Here is an 18,582-nt window from a genome sequence, read left to right on the forward strand (position 1 = left end):
ATAAGAAATCTTAATAACACGTACGATATCCTCAATTCCGCATTCGCTTCCGTTATTTCTATGCATATTTCTTAAAATACCAACAAAAACTTTGACATCTTTCTTCAGTGAACCAAATCTATTTTGCAATTTATGAACAGTCCTATCATTCTTGTTCCCAAAACTGCTTACATAAGTATTGAATACCCTCTCCCAAAACTGATTTGATTTTTGATCAATTCCGGCAACACCATCATGTGTAATGCTTATCCAAGATTTGGTAATTGCAACATCTTCGGCTGTAGTGTATTTTTACATGGTGAAAAAAAGTTTGAATTGAAAGAAGGTATGCAATGAAATTTTTAAGAAGATGAACTAAATTTTTTTAGAGAGTGGATGGTTTTGGTTTGAGCTGATGAAGAAGACAATTTATAGGGAGTAATTCGAATTCCCCGTTGAAACGCTAATAAGAATAGCGCTGAGTGCTAATCTTATTAGCGCTTTTATGTCATCCGTTGATTAGTAGGAGCCGTTGAAAATCAATGGCTCAGACATGAGCGCAATTCTCATTAGCTTTCAGCGCTAATCTTAATGGCGCTGAACGCTATTCTCACTAGCGTTCAGCGCTAGTCTTAATAGCGTTTTTTCTTCAAAGTATCCAGAACCTGAGTAAGTTTTTCAATTTCCATACTTAGATTTTTTTAAAAACAATCAAAACCATACCCATAAAAATCCAATGGAAATCATAATATTTCATAGTTTTAAAATTTAGAAATCATAGTATTGCAACCAAATGTAAAAAAAAAAAACGAAATCTTACGAGAAAAACAAAAACAAAATCTTACTAGAAAAAAAAACACGAAATCTTACGAGAAATAAAAAACGACTAAAGCTGTTCTGGTGGGTAAATATCAGTTGGATCGTATTCACCATCCAATCCGTCAAGATTATTTGGTGGCGGAGGAGGAGATTCCGATAGCATTTCACCATCTCTGAGACCTAGTCCATGTCGTGTCCAAATGTGTTGAACAAGATCATTGCGGAGTAGGAGATATGCTTCATCATTTCTCAACTCGTTGTATGACCTCGGTATTCCTATAACATATGGAATTGGTTCGTTCACGACTTTACCCCATTCTAAGTTACGTTTTTCATTCTCAATGACTATGTTGTGCAAAATCATACAAGCCTTGATAATAAAGTTTATATACTCCCTATCCCAGTACATTGCCGGATTTTTTGTTATTTGGAACTTGTTTTGGATAGTTACAAAATCCCTTTCAACATCCTTTCTCTTCGCTTGTTGATATATATTGAACAACGTATTAGCATGCTGATTTGGAAGGAGACTTTTGAATAACTGCACGATGCAAGACAATCGGGGATATATATTATCCGCCAAGCAGTAACCCATTTCGTAGTTGTGGCGATTGATGTTGTAATTACAAGGAGCTGCTAAACCATTAACCATCTTATCAAAAAGTGGAGATTGAGCCAAGACATTCAAGTCGTTGTTCAACCCTGGCGTTCCAAAGAAACCATGAAAAAACCACCAATCATATGACGCCACGACTTCTAAGATTATGGTAGGTTTTTTTTCATGTCCACGAAACGTACCTTCCCATGATGTTGGACAATTCTTCCACTGAAAATGCATACAATCAACACTCCCAGGGAATCCTCTAGCCGCATTTTCCGCCAATAATCTTTCTGTGTCTTCTCTTGTAGGAAGTCGCATATACCTTGGACCAAAGTGCCGAACAATTACCCTAGTAAACCTCTTCACATACACATAGAAGGTCGGCGCTCCCATACGAACATAATCATCTGTGCTATCAGCGGCTATGCAAAAATCCAATAGATTGTCTCTTCCACCACCACACATACTTGCTCTCATCATAAAATTTATAGTCTCGTCTTTCCACCACATCAATAGGATCTTGGGGGTTAACAAAGTCTTCCAAATTTTCACGTGGACTTCTTGGAATTGTTATAAATCCCCTTGTTTGCCTTAAAAACCGTTCACCAAGATACATGATACTATTTTCGCTTTCCGGATTATAAAGAGCCACTCTTTTCTTTGAGAGTTCACGAGCATACACTATATCAGGATGATCTCTAAACACACTAGTAGACCATGGTCGCCATACTGTTCCAACAATTGTCCTCAGCTCAATTTGTTGGCGAGTGTAGTAAGGGAGTGTTTAGCGCTATCCCTTTGAAGCTTCACTAGACTTTCACGCTTAAATATCATAATTGCGGGCCATACATCAAGAGGTGCATCTTCGTTGAGAAAAGGCGTCAAAGTACGAAAATATATGTAAAACCAATATTCTAAAAGCATCGACATTCCACCCATGTTTTTTCCACCTCTAACAACCGCATTCATGCTACTATACAAGTGACTAAAACAAGTCGAACCCCAATCATAATTATGAATTGCATTCAAATCACGCAAGGAAACGATCCAACCTTTGCTTGCTCTTGTAGTGGTACGTGCCATTAAAACTTTTGAAATCACCCATAATAAGAAGTATCGAGTCACAATCTCTCAATTTTCATCATTAATTGCATTCTCCTTAATATATTTTGTGAGGCAACTAATAGGAAAATCACCTGCCTTCTTGCTATAGTGTTGATACCATACGTAGGTCCAAAGTAGGTCTCCTCTAGGTCTTGATTTTCTCTAAGATTCCATCTAGTTGTAGATGCGTGTTTCAATTTTTCACGACCATTTCCAATAGGAATTCCGGATAAGTGAACAAAATCTAAAGGGGTGAAACCTATTTCAAAATTTGGGAAATGAAATGAGTTGGTGGTATACCACCACCTCTTATGATTGCATAATATAGTTGTTGATCACCTTTCTTAATTCTAATTTCAAAAAATCTAGCAAGTCCGGAATTTAGAAGAACTTCCCTATCTCTATCATGAAGCACCACACGATCATACAAATCCTCATGGTTCTCCAAATTACTTCTAAACTAAATATCATGGTTTTTATCAAGTGGGTTTATACTTGTAGCAACATGTTTCTCTTCCCAATCCTTTGAACTCAACATCATATGCACATCCAAATCCATAATCTATATAAAATCATCAAATAAAAATAATATAGTCACACAATGCACTCAAATTGTTTACATAATGTATACTAAAACATGTTAATTCATGGTAGTTTCATGTCAAAGGGTTTGTTCATGATCTCTAATCTATTGAAACTATGTTACCCTAAGTTTCATGTCAAATTAGTCATTCATAAAACAATATTATGTAAACAATATCAAATCATGCAAAAATTCAAATTACAAGGAATTTACAAATCAACTAAACTCTCTTTGGATTCTCAATCAAATTGAGAAATTGAAGTATCCCTAGTTTGTAAATGATTTTGAATAAGGTACCTGTTCATCAAGAATCAACCACACTTGGAGTTAGACCCAATACATAACCAAGTAATAAGAACTACATAAGCAGTCAACAGATTCACTATTTAGTCAAAATGCAACATAACATGCAGGCAACATCTATAAAGTAGTGAAAGATATTATCATTTGTTTAAGAAAACGTAACAAGGATGAATTTTCAAAATTACATAAAATCTGGAGAAACTAAAAAATGGCAGTAATAATTTTGAACACCACAAAGCTGTTCTGGTTTCAGAACCACAACAATTTGATTTTCTCTTGCTCACTTTTTTGTAACACGATGCTCACATCCAATTGATTAACTTTCAATGAACAAATTTAATAAACTAAAAATGATTAGGCAATGCCACAGTCGAATTCGCGACCAGAATCAATCTGATGGAGCACCATGATTCTTAACTGGAGATGCTTTTGGTGGTGGTGATGGGTTTATGGCATGAACAGCTAGTTCTATTCCTCCATAGCAAAAGCCATGTCCACAGTCTACTGATTCAGTAATAATGGCTGGTTACGTTGAGTGGCACAACATCTTTTCCATCTCTAGTGGTCCAACTGTGAATTGTTTTCATTCCAAGGAATGAGCATCAAAGTTTTTATTTCAAAATTTTGTTCATGCCTTCCACCAACCATGCTAGATATTTCAAAATGAGTAAAACCTCGCAAATTCATAGAACAAAATTCAAATACCAGATCACACGCCATTAGCTGTTTTCCGTCCCAAAAACACATACAAATACTCCCCCACACCCATTCATGGTAATTTTAGCATTTTTTTTTAAAGGGTTACATTTTTTTGAGAATTATGACGTATCCAGATGTATACATTTAGTTGATTACCTATAAGAAAACCCTGCTAAAATTCCTAGATGGTAGTCCATACATTACTGATATATATATATATATTATCATCTCAAATGTCCCCACACAAAAAATTATAACATGATCATTGTGTAACCCAGAGGATATGTGTTTTCACTACATGATTACACATGTGGAATCATGAGGGTTAACCACACTATTCCACTGATAGAAGGTGCCGGTTTAACTCGACAACAATCACAATGAAGAACAATATCACTGTCAAGCAAGTTACAAATCCTGTCCTTTTCTCTTGGTTTGCTTTCCTATGAATGAGTAAATCAACAGATACAAAAATATGCAGGAGCACAAAGCAAATACTTTGTTTATGCCTAATATGCAGGAGCACAAAATAATTCACAATGAACCCTGATTTCAAAATTAAACCCCTAATTCTCAAATTAGATAAAGATGCTTACTTTGTTTATGTCTAATACAAGTTTTAAAGGAATATGTCCTTAGGGTTGTAATCAATATTTTTCGTAGTAGTAAAAGGGTTGTCGTTCACTCGGACTTGTACAGATTAAAGTTTTTTAAAATAATAATAAATAAATTTTTATACAAAAATATTATTAACACTGGTGCGAGATACTGGGACTAAAGATTCCGCTGTTTTTCATATTCAAGTGGTTCAGAATTTAATTCAAGGAAATAATGGCTCAAACAAAAGAAGTTGCGACTCTAATTCTTTGCCAATAATAGAATTCATAAAACATTAGTTGTAAGTTGTAAGAATGACGCATCAAAAGTAATTAAAACCCAGCATGCAACATCAGACAAAATAACAAATAATTAATAGAATTCATAAAACAATTAAATTCTATGCAAATAAGTATAAAAGAATTAATTTAAATTACCACATGGATGAAACACAACTTTCTCCGTCGTCCCAGTGTTTGGGTTTAACTCATCACGTCTAAAACACACTCAAAATATGTATTCATGGCTCAAAAAGTGTATACAAGAAGAGAAAATAATGAAACAGGAAATATGCAACAGCGCATAAGCGTTACAAACCGACGGTTTCAATTCTCAACTATGATGATGAAGATAATCGTTACAAATCTGAACATAAATGTTGCAGACGAGGATGAAGAAACTGTTACAACGAAGATAAATGTTGCAGACGACGATGAAAAAACTGTTACAATTAAGATAAACGTTGCAAACTAGTTGAAGAAACTGTTACCACCAGTTGAAGAAACCGTGGCCGTTTCCCAGTTCTTCAGGAGCAGCAGTGACAGCAGCAACAGAGTTCTGAAAACTCTTGATTCACGCCTCCTGAGATCTCCTCTAGACCCCAATCTATCGAAAAACCCTCTATGGAACCTTGTGACTCTATTTATACACCAAAATCCTCCAAAATCACGCGTCAATTACACTAAATAATTCTCATTTACTCCCATGCATGAAAAAGAATAATTTCCATTTTTTGATCTTTCACGCGTTCTAAGCTGTCAAACCTTCCTTTAATATCTTCTTCACGTCCCATAATGTTGATTAAGTCTTCAAGGAACGTGCATTACACGTTTAAATTCCCCAAAACTCAACCAAACCCGTGAAAAGCTTATGAACCCTGTTTGGATTAAACCGAGTTATCTAGCCAAATTTGATCGATACAAAATACCTCAAAGTGTTTGATAGGCCATATCACAACTTATTACAAAAAATCAGCCATTGAATCTCCCTATAACACCTTCAAAAATCGATTGGAAATTCTGCCGGAAGTGAAACAAATTTTCCCGCCAAAATTCTATTTTCAAACCGTGAGAAGGTGAGGTGCGCTGAATTCAAAACGCGGGTGCCTTAATCCTCTGGGTGCCTGGGGGCGCCCTTATCCAAAATGAGGATGCCTTTAACACATTTTCTTGGGTGCCTTTAACACTTTTTCTGGGACTTCTCCGACATATTTCTGGGACGCCTCCGGTGCATTTCTGGGGTGCCTACGGTGCATTTCTGGGGCGCCTTTAACATTCTATCCCGGGGTGTAAAACACTATTTTCGAGCCCATTTCGCCGCAAGGGCTTATTTCTCTAAAAATACATACAAACAAGTTAATTAGTGATAAAAATGAGTCCCAGCTAATGTATTTATGGGTGAAAATGTGTCGCACTTGCGTGCTCATCAGGTTGCTGGTAAGTCATAAACTAACAGGGATAATTCATATTTTTGCAGAAGAAAATGATTTGTATGGAAACCCCCCAAATTTAATGAAGCACCCTACTTTCAAATTTCACAAATCAGTGTCTCATAACATAAAGTTGATGCTCTTAACTAACAACCCAACATTCTAAATTAAAGGAAATACCAAATCAAGACTCTATTTTTCCATAGCTATCAAGAATAATATTAGGGAAAAATCAGCTCAAAGTAAAATCGATGAAAGATAATCCCCTACCTCACTCCATCAATGGTTCACAACACCATGTATCCTTATCAATTCCAAGCATAAAAATCCTATGAATCAATGGTTCACAGCACCAAGTTCTTCCCTTCGAGAATTGCACGAGCTCGAGTTAAAACTGAAAAGAGGTAGAAGAAAACAGAATGAAGAGAGATCGAGTTTCTTCCTGTAAGATAACTCAAAAAAAAAAACGCTATTCTTATCAGCGATTAGCGCTATTGTGAATGGCGTTTAGCGTTATTCTAATTAGCGCTTTGACCGTTGACATGGTCAAGCGCTATTCAGAATAACGTTTTTCTGGCGATATTCATATTAGCATCCAACGCTATTCTTTATAGCGTTTCTATTACTCCACTGCTGCACTTGCACTTCCATCTACAATTCCAAATGCTGAGGTGGCATGGAAGATGGATGGATTCCACCATAAGACTTGCTCTAAGATGAGGAAGGGTATGAAGCTGGAAATTGAGAGGAATTTGAGCATGGAAATTGAGGAGATGAAGCTGTTTATTTAAGATCTAGAAAGGGTATGAATCTGATATGGGTATGTTTAAGAATTACATGGGTTCTACTTCATGAGTTGAATCTGAAATTTAGGGTTTGTCCCCAATTTGAGATTTCTGGGAGAATTGAAGAATCTGAAGATGGTGGTAGTCGAATTAGGAATTGAGGGTGGGTATCTGAAGAGTAACAAGGAGATGATGTTTCCGAGTGAATTTGAGATGGGAATTGCAGGGATTCGAATGTGCTGGCACTGATTGAATTCGAGTATGATGCAGTGGTGAGAATGGTGATGTGTATGCTGGAGATGGAGGAATTTAAGTTCTCTAATGAAATAGTAGAAGGTGTTGATCCTGTGGATGTTAAGAAGTGAGAAGAAATGGGTTCGATTCATTGGAATTGAGAAGATCTGATGTTGTAAAGGAGATGGTGATCAAATTGGGTTTCTGAATTATGAAATGGTTAAGCTCATGTTGATTTAGATGGTGGTTGAACTGAGATTTCAGTTCAGTGAATGGGGTGTTGCAGGTGGAGTTGAAGCTGAAATGGCTAGAGGTAAAGGTTATAGTGAATGACTGAAGGTGTAGGACTGAGTCTATGAGTGCACCTGGTGTTGTCATGTGTTGGAGGAGAAATGCAGCTGAGACAGTGGTAATGAAATAAGAGTGATCGAGGAGTAATGCGAGGAGGTGATGCTCAAGTAGCTGTTGGTGATGTTGGTGGTTGCGGAATTAGCTGAAAGAGCTAGGTAGTGGAGTTGTTGTTGTTCAAGAGGTGCTTCTCAAGGAGATGGAATGAATGCAGGGATGCAGTAATGCAGCGGGTCAAGGAGATGGAGTAGCTGAGATGAGATGGTGGAAAACTACAATGTGATGAGAATGGCAGTGAATGTTGGATATGGTTGAGTCCTGGCTAAAAGAGATTCAAATGGAGTGAAAGGATATGCAGTTAGTGCTGAGATACATGGAATGGAATGTGTTTAACTGGCAGTGGTTACTAATGGAAGAAATATGGCTGTGATGCACTAGAAAGATGGAATGGCTAGAATTGCAGTTATGAGGTTGATGCTGATGGTTGTGGTGTTGAAGTTGAGATGGTGGTTTAGTTGTATGATGCATAGATGTTGTTGATACTGTTGTGGCTTGGAGTGGCGCTGTAGTTGAGCTCGAGTTGCTGATGAATGGCAGGAATGGATGAATTGAACTGCAATCGGTTTTGTGGTGTTGGCATAAGCCATTCATGCTGCAATGAATTGGTAAAACACTACAGAATGGGTTTGTGAATGTGCAATGGCTGTGCGAGTTAGGCTAAGTAGATGGCGAAGCTGTAAATGAGTTTAAAGAGATGGTAGCACTGAAATTGGAGCTAAAGTTTAATGGTTTTGGTGGTGAAGCTACAGAAGTATTGAGATTACTGAAGCTGCTAGCAGGTTTGGAATTTAAGAAACAATGGTGCAACATTAGCTCAGGCATGTGCAAACTGCCTTGGCCTAACAACTAATACACTCAGCTAGGCCAAAAGGCTGACTATGAGCTGACTCACACCTGATTCAGATCTGGCTCATCCACCAGACTAACTTATTCAATCAAGACCCTGACCTGGTTGACTCGGTCTGTTTGACCCGAGTTAACTCGTTTGACCTAACCGATTTGACCCATTGACCAGGCGGACTTTGTCGGTCACCTGTGACCTTTCCTGCTACTTTTCCGGCCACTTTTCGTTGGATTTTCTGGCCGATTTTTGGGACTTTCAACTACACTTTTGGAATATATTTTTAGATGGGTTTTACACATTTATGGGCTTGGTAGACTTCTTGGTGATGGGCTTTTGAAGACTTAACCTAATTTTGGAAGGAGAAAAGGCTACAAAACAGAAAAGTTTACAACTTTTGGAAATCATGTATTATTATTCTATTGGAGCTTTGGAGGAGAAACTACTTCTAGGGTTTGCTTTCATTCCTTTTTATGTTCATCTTTTCTTATTCAAATATTAATTTGATGATGAACTCCATAACTATGAGTAGCTAAACATCTTATTATTGGCTACGGGATAGAAGTTGATTTCACAACTTGTTAATGGATTCAATGAATTAGTTTTGTCTCAATGTTATTGTTTATGATTCATGGTTCTTATTATCATATGATCTGAATACTTGTTTGGTTGAGTCCGGAATCAATCCGATTTGCATTCTTTTTTAAAGCTAGGTTAGGGTTTTCAATATGAAAAAGTTGTTAATCCATGATTGCAAGCAGCATAGTGCTATTATTACTTGTAGTGATGCATCTTTATAATTGCATATGAATCATAACCTTTGTTAAAAAGAATTAGTGCTTTTACACGTTTGTTTCAATTGATTAGTCTTATTTCATAGAACTTATTGCTCTTGGTAAGTTAAACTTAATTGTGCTTTTACACTTTAGGTTACTTGCTAGGTAGAATTCACATATGCATCTTTTAATGTGTTTAGCGGGATATTCTTGCGATCAAGATATCTTAGGACTTTTAATAATTGAGTTATTAAAATACCAATTCTAGTCATTGACGAACAATACAAGTTTGTGATTGATACTATCCCATGACCAATATCTTCTTCTCATTGATTACCGACAACTATTTACTTTGATTTTTATTTATTTTATTGCTTTGCATAAAAATCACAAACCCCCCCCCCACCATTGGTTACTTAAGATTTTTTAAACTATTTATAACAACAATTGCCTCTCTGTGGATACGAACTCTATCTTACCCTTGCTATATTATGTAGTTAAGTAGTGAGAAAGTGAAATTATTTTTGATGCTTACGACATCGATTACCTCACCCTATTTAAGATTTTAACTAATCCTAATAACCCACTAATCTAAATAGTACCCATTAATCCTAATCTACCCCACTAAATAAAACTGATTAATTTCAGTTTTTTTATTTTTTGGAAAAACTTACCTCTCTTCATCTTCTTGTTTTTCTTCTTGTTATTTTCTTTTCCTCTTCTTCATAGACATCGACATTAATCGTCGATTCAAAAAAAAAATCATCGTTGATTAATCAATCGATAACAATGCGTTCCAAGCAGACTCCAAGGATTCCGGGATTGAGTTCGGGACTCGCACATGTAGCGAATCTCCCAAATCAATTTCATTTTGATAAACAACTTGAAGCAAAGGTTAGAGACCAAATCAAGCATCTAACAGGAACCAAGAAGTCCGATTCAATTGAAATGCAAATCCACGGGTAATTTCCTTCATACCAATTCCTTTTAATTCGTTTTTTTGTTGAAGAAATCGATTAAAAATCATTAAAACCCATTGAAATTGGTAATTACAGTAGACATTTCGGCTAGGAGAATTTTAGAAAACCCTATATTTTGGTAACCGAACTTCCAGTATCAAGAACATTTCGGCAAAGTAGGATTTTTTAGGTAATCGAATTATGTAGTTCGGTAAGCTCGCAAAACAAATTTTCGTAACCGAACTCCTTCTTGATATGGGAAATTTGATTTCGTTGTAGTCGATAAATTTATATAGGTAACTGAACTTTGGTATTACACAGTCCGGTTAGCTCGCAATTTTTGATAGGTAACCGAACTTTGGTCTGTTAACACCAAATATGTAGTTCGGTTAATTTGAAACTCACCGACTAACCGAAATCTGTACTTCGGTACTTCGAAACTCATACAAGCTAACCGAACTTTGTAGTTCGGTTACTTCACAACTCATACAAGCTAACCTAACTTTAGTCTGTTTACAACTTGTGTTTGATTTAGTCCCATGTTCTATTTTATTTGATAAGAAGATATTATGTTTAGCTAATATTGTGGTTTTCATTCATTGGGAAGAAAGGAAAAAAATCTGATCCCCACCTAGATGAAGATTTGAGAACTCCCACCCCTCGTGGTAGAATACATTTGGATTTTCGAAATCGTGGTACTAAAAATGCTAAGCATGGAGGGGGATCTTTATAGGAAGTGAACCAAGAGAATGTTTGTTATGTAATCTAAGATGTCAATGAAGAGGTGATGGAGAATGTAATTGATCATGCTATTGAAGAAGAAAATGATGATGAAGAAGAGGAAGGAAATGAATATCAAAGAAATGAAGAGGTTGAAGAACAAAGAGAACAGGTTGAAGATGCAGAAGAAGAGCAGTTAGAAGAAGAAAGAAAAGAGGAAGAGGAGGGAGAGGAGGAAGAAGAGGGAGAGGATGGAGGAGGAGAGGAAGAATATGATGAAGAGGAAGAAGAGGAGGAAGAGGTAAAAGAACAAAAATTATTCTCGTTTGAAGAGAAAAAGAATTCGATTCCGCCTGGTCCTAGATACTCACACATTGCCCCTGATAATTTTTTTTGTCACCAGTGAGCCCAACTTTTGGTACTCCAAATGATGGAGGGGCAACATTGTTTGGCTACAAACACGCATGGGCTGCGAAGATCTACGCGACAAAGGTATTCTTAAGTTCATTCGTAACTAACAAAACAAGTTTTTTTTTGACATATGTTCGTTAAGTATTAATAGTGTGATGTTCTTTTTGTAGGATCATGATGATGCAATTCTTCGTCAAAATGCTTCCAAATGGGATCTCTCCAAAGAGTGTCAACAGTTTCAGGCCAAGGTTAAAAAATGCGTGTTTGAAGATTTTGTCGCTTCTGTATTTCTCGAGAGACATTATCCGGAGACATATACCATACATCTTCCATTTGGTGAGATAAGAATTAATCCCGATGATTGCATGAGAATCACCGGCCTACCAGTGGAAGGTAAATGTCTTCGTAAAGGCTACAACCCCTCGATATCTTAAGAATCTCTTGAAACATTTGCTCTAAAGTTTCTAGGATGGGATGCAAGAAAGGCCCGATGTGAGTTTAGACGTTTTGTGAAGGAACCTAAACGTGGCGATGAATATAATCCAAAGGACGAAAATGGAGCCTTAAATAAGATGGTGAAGAAATCCAAGTTGGTAAAGTTGAAGGATGCATTTGGAGGGACAGATAAGAAGGTAAAAAGGGGACAGTTGGTGATGGACGAGGAGATGCTTAAGCACCATGTCACTGCTTATTGGTTATATTAGCTAGGAACTGTTATTTTCCCCGACACTTCTGGAAATAGGGTGGATGCACATTATTTACAGTTTTTTGAGAATCTCAATGAGATTAACAACAACTCTTGGGCCACCGGTGTGCTTTCATTTTTTCTAGGAGAGATGAGTAAAGGGTCGAGGATTAAGACAACTCAAATTGGAGGTTACTTAACTCTTATTCATGTGACCTTCTACATTGTTAATTAGAAAATTATTCGCTAAGATTTTTTGTTTCAAATTCAGTTTTCATCTATGTGGTTAATAATTTTTGTATTTTCGCATAGGCTTGGATCTACGACCACTTCCCTTAACTGAAATTGGCTATGGAAAGGAAACCTTATCCCTTTGGCGAACCTACTACAGGAAAATTGGTGTTTTTGGACGCATAAAAGAAGTCTAAATAAGAGCAGTTGGCTTTGTTGAGGGAGAAATTGGATAATCCGACGGTGAACGATGTGGTATTTCACCCATATGGCGTACCCGATGATGAAGAGGTAGATGAAGACGACATGCAAGGTTACTTTACCGTCTCGGGATACTATGGACCAATTTGGTATCCTAAGGGGTAAGTAATATATAATCCAAGGAGAGTACTAAGACAAATTTATTGTGTCCAAATGGATCCCGATGTGGAGAATGAAAATTTCAATTTCCAAGTTCAAGGAACAAAGAACACCGAGAACTATTTTATCCCAAAACACGGACCAACTCCTACGCTAGAATGTTGGAATGAACTCGGTAAATACTACCTACCTGGAGGCGATTGTGTACCCTGTGAAGAAGATGTAAATGCATGTGAAGAATATTATATAGAGTGGTATCAAGAGATTAGTCATCCTTTTGTAATAAATAAACAACAACAAGCTCGTGCTGATAAGGCAAAAGCGAATGCAAAGGAGAGAGAGGCTAAGAGAGCTCAATTTGTGGAGAAGAAGCCCTTAGATTATGGGATAACATGGTAAGAAAATGTCTTCTCTTTATACTTTAAGTTGTTATAAAGTATAGAAAATATATTTACTTGTGGTTAAAATTGGAATCAGGTGAAGAAGTGTAAGAAATTGTTGAAGAAATGATGACTAAAATCCGTAGTGGAGAGTCGATGTCGTCACATGAACAAACCCAACTCTATGGCCAGTGAGATTATCTTATATCTCAAAGAATGGTGGAGGAGAGTCGGTCTAAGCAATTTAAGAGGGGTCGACAACAAGGAGAAGGTTCAAGTCGCGACGCTCGTACCACGGTGGAGGAGATGAATCCCCAACTGATGAGGAAGTTCAACATAACAGTCATGGTAAAAAAGGAAATAAAAAAGTTCTTCGTAGTGTGCGTTAGTGATTTCGTATAGTTGTAGTTTCAAAAAACATCTTAGTAATGGATTTCGTATGGTTTGATTTTATGTGTTTGTGTTTTGAAAAATTAGGTAAGGAGTTTGGTATGTATAACACTTTTATATTTGTTTTAATCGGGTTTGTATTTCAATTTTATGTTTGTTTTATAAGTATAATGCAACAACTCCTTCATGAACAGGCTACATGGTATAATTCGGCTAGCTAGAAATTCTAGGCAGAAAACCGAACACCTAGTTCGGCAACCTGTGAAATTTGACCAGGTTACCGAAAAAGGAGTTCGGTGATGTCGCATATTTCACTTGTTGCCGAATAAGGGGTTCGGTAACCTGGTCAAATTTCACAGGTTGCCGAACAATGAGTTCGGTTACCTCGCCAATTTTATGAGGTATCCGAACTACTCTCTGCACACTCAATCACATGGTACCTCACAAATTTTAAGAGATTAGTTCGGTTACCTCACAAATTTTAAGATGTAGCCGAACTAATCTCTGTAGACTCAAATTTTTCTTTGTCCACAAGTTGAGAAACTCATTCTCTTGATGCAGAAATCTCAAAACTGCACTCTTAGGTTTGATTTAGAGTGGTTTGTTTATCATTTATATGTTTTGTTTGGGTTTGAGGCTTCAAATAGTAGTTCGGTTACCTCAAAATTTTAACTGGTAACCGAACTCCTTAGTTCGGTTACCTCGCAAAATTTTAGTAGGTAGACGAACTACCCTCTGTAGACTCAATCGCAGGATTAAGAGATTAGTTAGGTTATCTCACAAATTTTAAGATTTAGCCGAACTACTCTCTGTAGACTCAAATTTTGCTTTGTCCATGATCGTTGTCGTAAGCGTCAAAAATAAATTACACTTTCTTACTACTCAAAATATATTATGAAGCAAAGGAAAGAAAGGATCGTTCCCATAGAGAGGACTAGGTTGTCAATATGTCTTGGTTTCCTATATAAAACAAGGGGAGATTTTTATGATTTTTAATAACCTAAGTAATACTAAAAGCAAATAAGAAAATAAAGCACGCAAATCAAGGTGTAAAGATATTGGTTAAGGACTTCATATTCATTCACAAACATGAATTTGTAACAATAACTAGAATTGATATTTAATCTCAATTTATCAAAAGCCCTAAGATACCTTGATCGCAAGAATATCCCGCTATTTTCCTCTTGTCATCAACAAACACATTAAAAGATGCGAATATGAATTCTACCTAGCAAGCAACCTAAAGTGTAAAAGCACAATTAAGTTTGATTCTCTAGATACATTAAAATTCATGAAATAAGGCTAATCAATGCAATCGAACGTGTAAAAGCACTAACCCTATTTAACAAAGGTTATGATCCACACATGCTTATAAGGATGTATCACTACAAGCTATAATCATATTATGCTACTTGCAATCAAGGAATATCACTTTTGCGTATAATAAACCCTAATCTAGCAATAGAGATGAAAACAAACTAAATCGATTTCGAACTCCACTAAACTAGCAATCAAATCATGTAATTATATTAATAATGAATCACAAACGATAAGCATGGAGACAAAACTAATTTATTGCATAAAGATCATATTTGGAAATCCAATTTATTCCTTAAACCAATAACAAAATTAGGTATTCATAATCATGGAGTTCATCACAAGAAGCAAGAAAAGAAACATGTTCAAAACCCTAGGCAAAAAGTTGTGAAAAATATATGATATATGAGATTTTTTTGAAGGCTAACATAGGGCATACCCAAAAATTATTGGGCATACTCCACTATTTGAAAAGGGGATGCTAAATAACAAAATGAGAAATCCCCTTAACCAATTTTTTTTATAATGATCAGGTTCAGGATCAGTTTCAAGTGAATTACTCACCTCTTGTGCATCATGGTCCCCTATTAAAGCTTGCAACCATTCTTCATCCTTTTCTTCCTTAACCAAAATCTAGGGATCAATATTTTCATTACAATCATTTGCAAGTTCAATTGGGTCTTCCACAATATTGGTCATAGCGGTCACATTCTTAACATACTCCTCTTTGTTAGACTCAAACCTTTTTGCGAGGAAATTCTTGAGAACACTAGTTTAATCATACTAATGTACCTTTTGAATAGGTACTTGATCATTATAAAGATCAAGAGTTGAGTCAACTATACTAGTGCCATAAAATATATCCAAAGGTTGGTCCTTTTCAACACAATCATCTTCATTTTCAGACTCACCATAAAAAGAATCGTCGTCAGTTTCCCAACCTTTATCACGACGACGTTTAAGCTCCATACGAATGGTCCTACTAATTTCATCGACAAGCTCTTACGAGTCTCCGTCATCATCCAACTTGTATAATTTATGTACAAGTTTCTTAACGTTCACACGCTTACCACCACTAGCTACAATAGGTTCTCTTTCCCATGAATCTTCCATTTGAATGGGTGAATAATCATAATTACGATCCGGAGTCGGATAAGAAAAAGTGTTGCAGAAATTGGTTTGTGCGACGTTCTCTCTATCACGAGAAAGTTGGTCTAGTATTTGTTCAATATCATTTAATCCATTCATAACCTGCATACGATGTGGATAAAGCCAATTTCAATTAGAATTGTCCCACCTTGGTGCTTCACTTACATACCCACTACAAGGTTTTTGTTGGTATGTATGAAAATCACTGTAAGCTCTTGGATATTGATCATAGACAATAAATTGGTTTTGATTGTATCCGATATATGGTGGGAAATTTTCATAGCGTTGAGGTTGTTGAAAACCGTATCCATTGCTCCAATATGCTCCTTCCATAAGAAATTGGTACCTGAAACAAGAGTTCTCAAAACTATGTTAAAAACAAGAAAATAAAAACAAAAAATAAGAAACCAAAAACAAGTGACAGCCGCTGCCTCGCCGGCAGTGGCGCCAAAATTTGATCGCTCTCGTAGGTGTCAAAAATAAATTACACTTTCTTACTACTAAAAATATATAATGAATCAAGGGAAAGAAAGGATCGTTCCCACAGAGAGGACTAGGTTGTCAATATGTCTTGGTTTCCAATATAAAACAAGGTGGATTTTTATGATTTTAATAAACTAAATTATACTAAAAGCAAATAAGAAAATAAAGCACGCAAATCAAGGTGTAAACATATTGGTTAAGGATTTCATCTTCATTCACAAACATGAATTTGTAACAATAACTAGAATTGATATTTAATCTCAATTTATCAAAATCCTTAAGATACCTTGATCGCAAGAATATCCCGCTAATTTCCTCTAGTCATCAACAAACACATTAAAAGATACGAATATAAATTCTACCTAGCAAGCAACCTAAAGTGTAAATGCACAATTAAGTTTAATTCTCTAGATGCATTAAGATTCATGAAATAAGGTTAATTCAATCGAACGTGTAAAAGCACTAATCCGATTTAACAAAGGTTATGATCCACATATGCTTACAAGGATGTATCACTACAAGCTATAATCATATTATTCTACTTGCAATCAAGGAGTATCACTTTTGCGTATAATAAACCCTAATCTAGCAATAGAGATGAAAACAAACTAAATCGATTTCGAACTCGACTAAACTAGCAATCAAATCATGTAACTATATTAATAGCGAATCACAAACGATAAGCATGGAGACAAAACTAATTTATTGCACAAAGATCATATTTGGAAATCCAATTTATTTCTTAAACCAATAACAAAATTAGGTAATCATATTCATGGAGTTCACCACAAGAAGCAAGAAAAGAAACAAGTTCAAAACCTTAGGCAAAAAGTTGTGAAAAATATATGATATATGAGATTTTTTTTAGATATCTCTTGCTGTGGCCCTTTTATAGGAACTATAATATTGGGCATACCAAAATCTTTCAAGGCATACTGAATGAAGACAAAAAAGGTTGTTGAATAGCAAAATCAGATAACCCCTTAACCCAAATTTTTTTTAACGGCAAATCTGCCCTTTACGTATTAGTGTTAATAATCTTGATTAGTGATTAAATATTTTGTTTAGTGATTAAGATAATTTTCAGAATTATAAGAGTTGTTTAGATAAAAAATTTGAGGAAAAAAAAATCAAAGTTTTGGTTTGGTTAAGAAGGAGAGAAAGAGAAGGAGAAAGTGAGAAAATTCTAATTCTTGATTCAATGGAGGATGAGGAGGGTCATCATTCATCTAAAAAACCTAGGAAAATACACATCAACTACAACAATGATCCAGAAATGGATGATTTCTTAGATTATGAGAATGATTTTACACCCACTCAAACTCAAGCTCAAACTCAAACACAAACTCAAGATGATGATTTTTATGAGCCAAATCCTGATGATGAATACATTGATGAGGAACCCAATTCTTCTAATACACAGGTACACTTATATCCTATACTTAATCTCACTTCTATAGCTCTCAATTATCAAAAGTTAGGTTTTTTGAATCATGGTTCGGCGAAACAGGTTGAGGTTCGGCTCACATCTATGAGCCGAATCTACTATTGATGAACGGTTCGGCTTACTGAATCTGTTTACTGCATGCGCCGAACCTATAATTTCCAATTCCAACCCTTTTGCTAGACACTAGTTCGGCTTATATGAAAGTTTCATAGTAAGCCGAACAACATCCTGAATAGCCCGGAATAGAATCATTACTAATTCGGCTTACATATCCAAAATCGTATGTGCCGAACATAATTTTTTAATTTCTGGGTTGAAATATTTTTACTGGTTCGGCACATATGGAGAATATCGTATCAGCCGAAACCTCTTATGTTCAAGGTTCGGCACATAATTTGATTATAGTATGAGCCGAACATAAATTTGTAAATTTTTGGGTTAAAATATTGTTCGAGGTTCGGCACATATTGAGGATATCGTATAAGCCGAAACCTCTTATGTCCAAGGTTCGGCACATAATATGATTATCTTCTGAGCCGAACATAAATTTGTAAATTTTTGGGTTAAAATATTGTTCGAGGTTAGGCACATATTGAGGATATCGTACAAGCCG

The 18,582-nt window shown here is 35.9% G+C and overlaps 1 protein-coding gene across 1 annotated transcript; it reads right to left on the reverse strand.

Moving 5' to 3' along the window:
* Positions 1–865: 865 nt before the first annotated feature.
* Positions 866–1,864, reverse strand: LOC113313026. Its single transcript, XM_026561751.1, has 2 exons — positions 1,597–1,864; positions 866–1,500 (listed from the first exon to the last, which is right to left on the reverse strand). Exons 1-2 carry the CDS (start codon positions 1,862–1,864, stop codon positions 866–868), a joined length of 903 nt encoding a protein of 300 aa, XP_026417536.1.
* Between the last annotated feature and the right edge of the window lie 16,718 nt (positions 1,865–18,582).

The sequence above is a fragment of the Papaver somniferum genome, chromosome 9, assembly GCF_003573695.1.
Source record: "Papaver somniferum cultivar HN1 chromosome 9, ASM357369v1, whole genome shotgun sequence".
NCBI classification, from domain to species: Eukaryota; Viridiplantae; Streptophyta; class Magnoliopsida; order Ranunculales; family Papaveraceae; genus Papaver; species Papaver somniferum.